The sequence below is a fragment of the Octopus bimaculoides genome, chromosome 6, assembly GCF_001194135.2.
Source record: "Octopus bimaculoides isolate UCB-OBI-ISO-001 chromosome 6, ASM119413v2, whole genome shotgun sequence".
Taxonomy (NCBI): domain Eukaryota; kingdom Metazoa; phylum Mollusca; class Cephalopoda; order Octopoda; family Octopodidae; genus Octopus; species Octopus bimaculoides.
In genome coordinates, this window is record NC_068986.1 from 106,575,187 (window position 1) to 106,577,187 (window position 2,001).

General features: G+C 34.5%; 1 protein-coding gene across 2 annotated transcripts in view; it reads left to right on the forward strand.

Annotated features, from left to right (window-relative positions):
- Window positions 1–1,068, forward strand: part of LOC106871982 (uncharacterized) — a 62,163-nt gene extending 61,095 nt beyond the window's left edge. For both annotated transcript variants that reach the window (XM_052969030.1, XM_052969031.1), the window contains exon 5: window positions 664–1,068. In XM_052969030.1, the coding sequence (XP_052824990.1) occupies window positions 664–970 (307 nt within the window). In that variant the 3' untranslated portion in view covers window positions 971–1,068. The remainder of the gene's footprint in view (window positions 1–663) is intronic.
- The last annotated feature ends 933 nt before the right edge of the window (window positions 1,069–2,001 follow it).

Genomic DNA, 2,001 nt, shown 5'->3' on the forward strand with positions numbered 1-2,001 from the left:
ACACACACACACACATATATATATATATATATATATATATATATACATATATATATATATTTATATGTATATATATATATAAAATGTAACCACATGTGAATCCTAGGTGATTTTCTTCCTCCTTCTTCGTTATCTATTGGACTTCCTCTGTTTCTGAAGAAGAGCACTGCTCGAAATGTTTGTGTTATTTATATAGTATACATATACCGATATGTACATCTGTATGCATAAATAAATATATATATCTGTATGTGTGTGTTTGTATTATGTATGCACATGGCAATATATTTGTTTATGGTGTCCTATAAATCTCTGTATAATATCTTTTTTTAAGATACGTATATAATTCTATACGTTATTGATCTTTTTTTGACAGATTGAATACGTGTTTGTATTTGTCTACAAGTTAAACAGCACCCTCCAAAAAATAAATATCTTTATTTTTCTTTCTCCTTGCGTTTGCCCTGTCCGATAGCTCTTACCATTTTGCAATCAAATTCATCGCAATTAAAATTATATATTTTAATGATTGTCAATTTGTTTAGATTTGTATAATATTGTTGTAGAATGTAAGAATTTATGATAATTATCAATGCAAATTAACTGTATTTAACAATATTTATTTTCGCTTTACATAAATAAATGTTTTGTATATTTTTATAGAAAAGACAAAGACGAGGACAAAGAGGATAAGGACAAGGACAAAGACAAAGAAGGCAAAAATAAAAAAGACAAGAAAAAAGACAAAAATAAAAAGAAGAAAGACAGAAAGAAAAACGGCAAAAAAGGCAAAAAAGGCAAAAAAGGCAAAAAAGGCAAAAAAGGCAAACATAAGACAGGCAAAAAAGGTCACCAAAAAAATAAAAAAGGTCACCAAAAAAATAAAAAAGGTAAACATCGAAAGCCAAAGCCCGGAAATAACAAAAAAGACAAAGGAGATCAAAAGAAAGATCCAATGAACGAAATGTAAAGAAGATAATACGTATACGAGGACAAGATTTAATCATTCATATAATCCTCACTGAAACACGTGTAATAAACAATGTAATAAACTAATTTGAGAGCCAACTGTGCTGTTTCTTTTTGTTTTGTGTTTCCTACATATACACTGTGATATTTATGACTGTAAGAATCCATTAGAACGAAAGTTTGATCCTTTCCCGTTCTACCGTTCATTCATTTAATACCTGTCGGTATTCAGCATGGTTGCCATAACAGGATTCCCTTTCATTCACCTCCGGAGATAACGGGGACCCACTTTCTCTCCCAGACTGTATAGCTTTGGGTCTCGAATTCCTTCCCAATATGTCTAAACTCTAAGGCGGCGAGCTGGCAGAATCATTAGCACGCTGGGCAAATGCTTAGCGCTATTTCGTCTGACTTTACGTCCTGAGTTGAAATTCTGCCGAGGTCGACTTTGCCTTTCATCCTTTCTGGATCGATAAATTAAGTACCAGTTGCTTACTGGGGTCGATCTAATCGACTGATCCCCCTCCCCAAAATTTCGGGCCTTGTGCCTAGAGTAGAAAATAATATTTCTAAACTCATTTTTTTCTTCTCAAACACCCCCTTTCTTACCTACACATTTCTACTTAGCCAACTCACACCAATATCTCTCTGACCACCCCAACTCATCACTACACTACCATTTGCATTCTGTACACAAACACACAAACCCCGCTGCCCAACACATTTTCACAGCTATCTCTTACACACATCCATACGCTCGTATCCACCTTATTACCACTGAATGCTTCTACATACACCAACACGTCCACATACAGATAATGTGTTACGCTCTCACGCTAAGATGTATTTACCTAGACATACTTGTTCTCTGTCCACGTACACCCATCTGCACAAAACACTCATGTAAAAGCTTGCACTTAACCTTCACTTGAAATGTACATATAAACGCATACCTGGGCTACAATGCACACCCGCTGATATACCTGTTATTTCTACTTTGTGTCACTGCTCGCCTTAACGACTTCATATTTG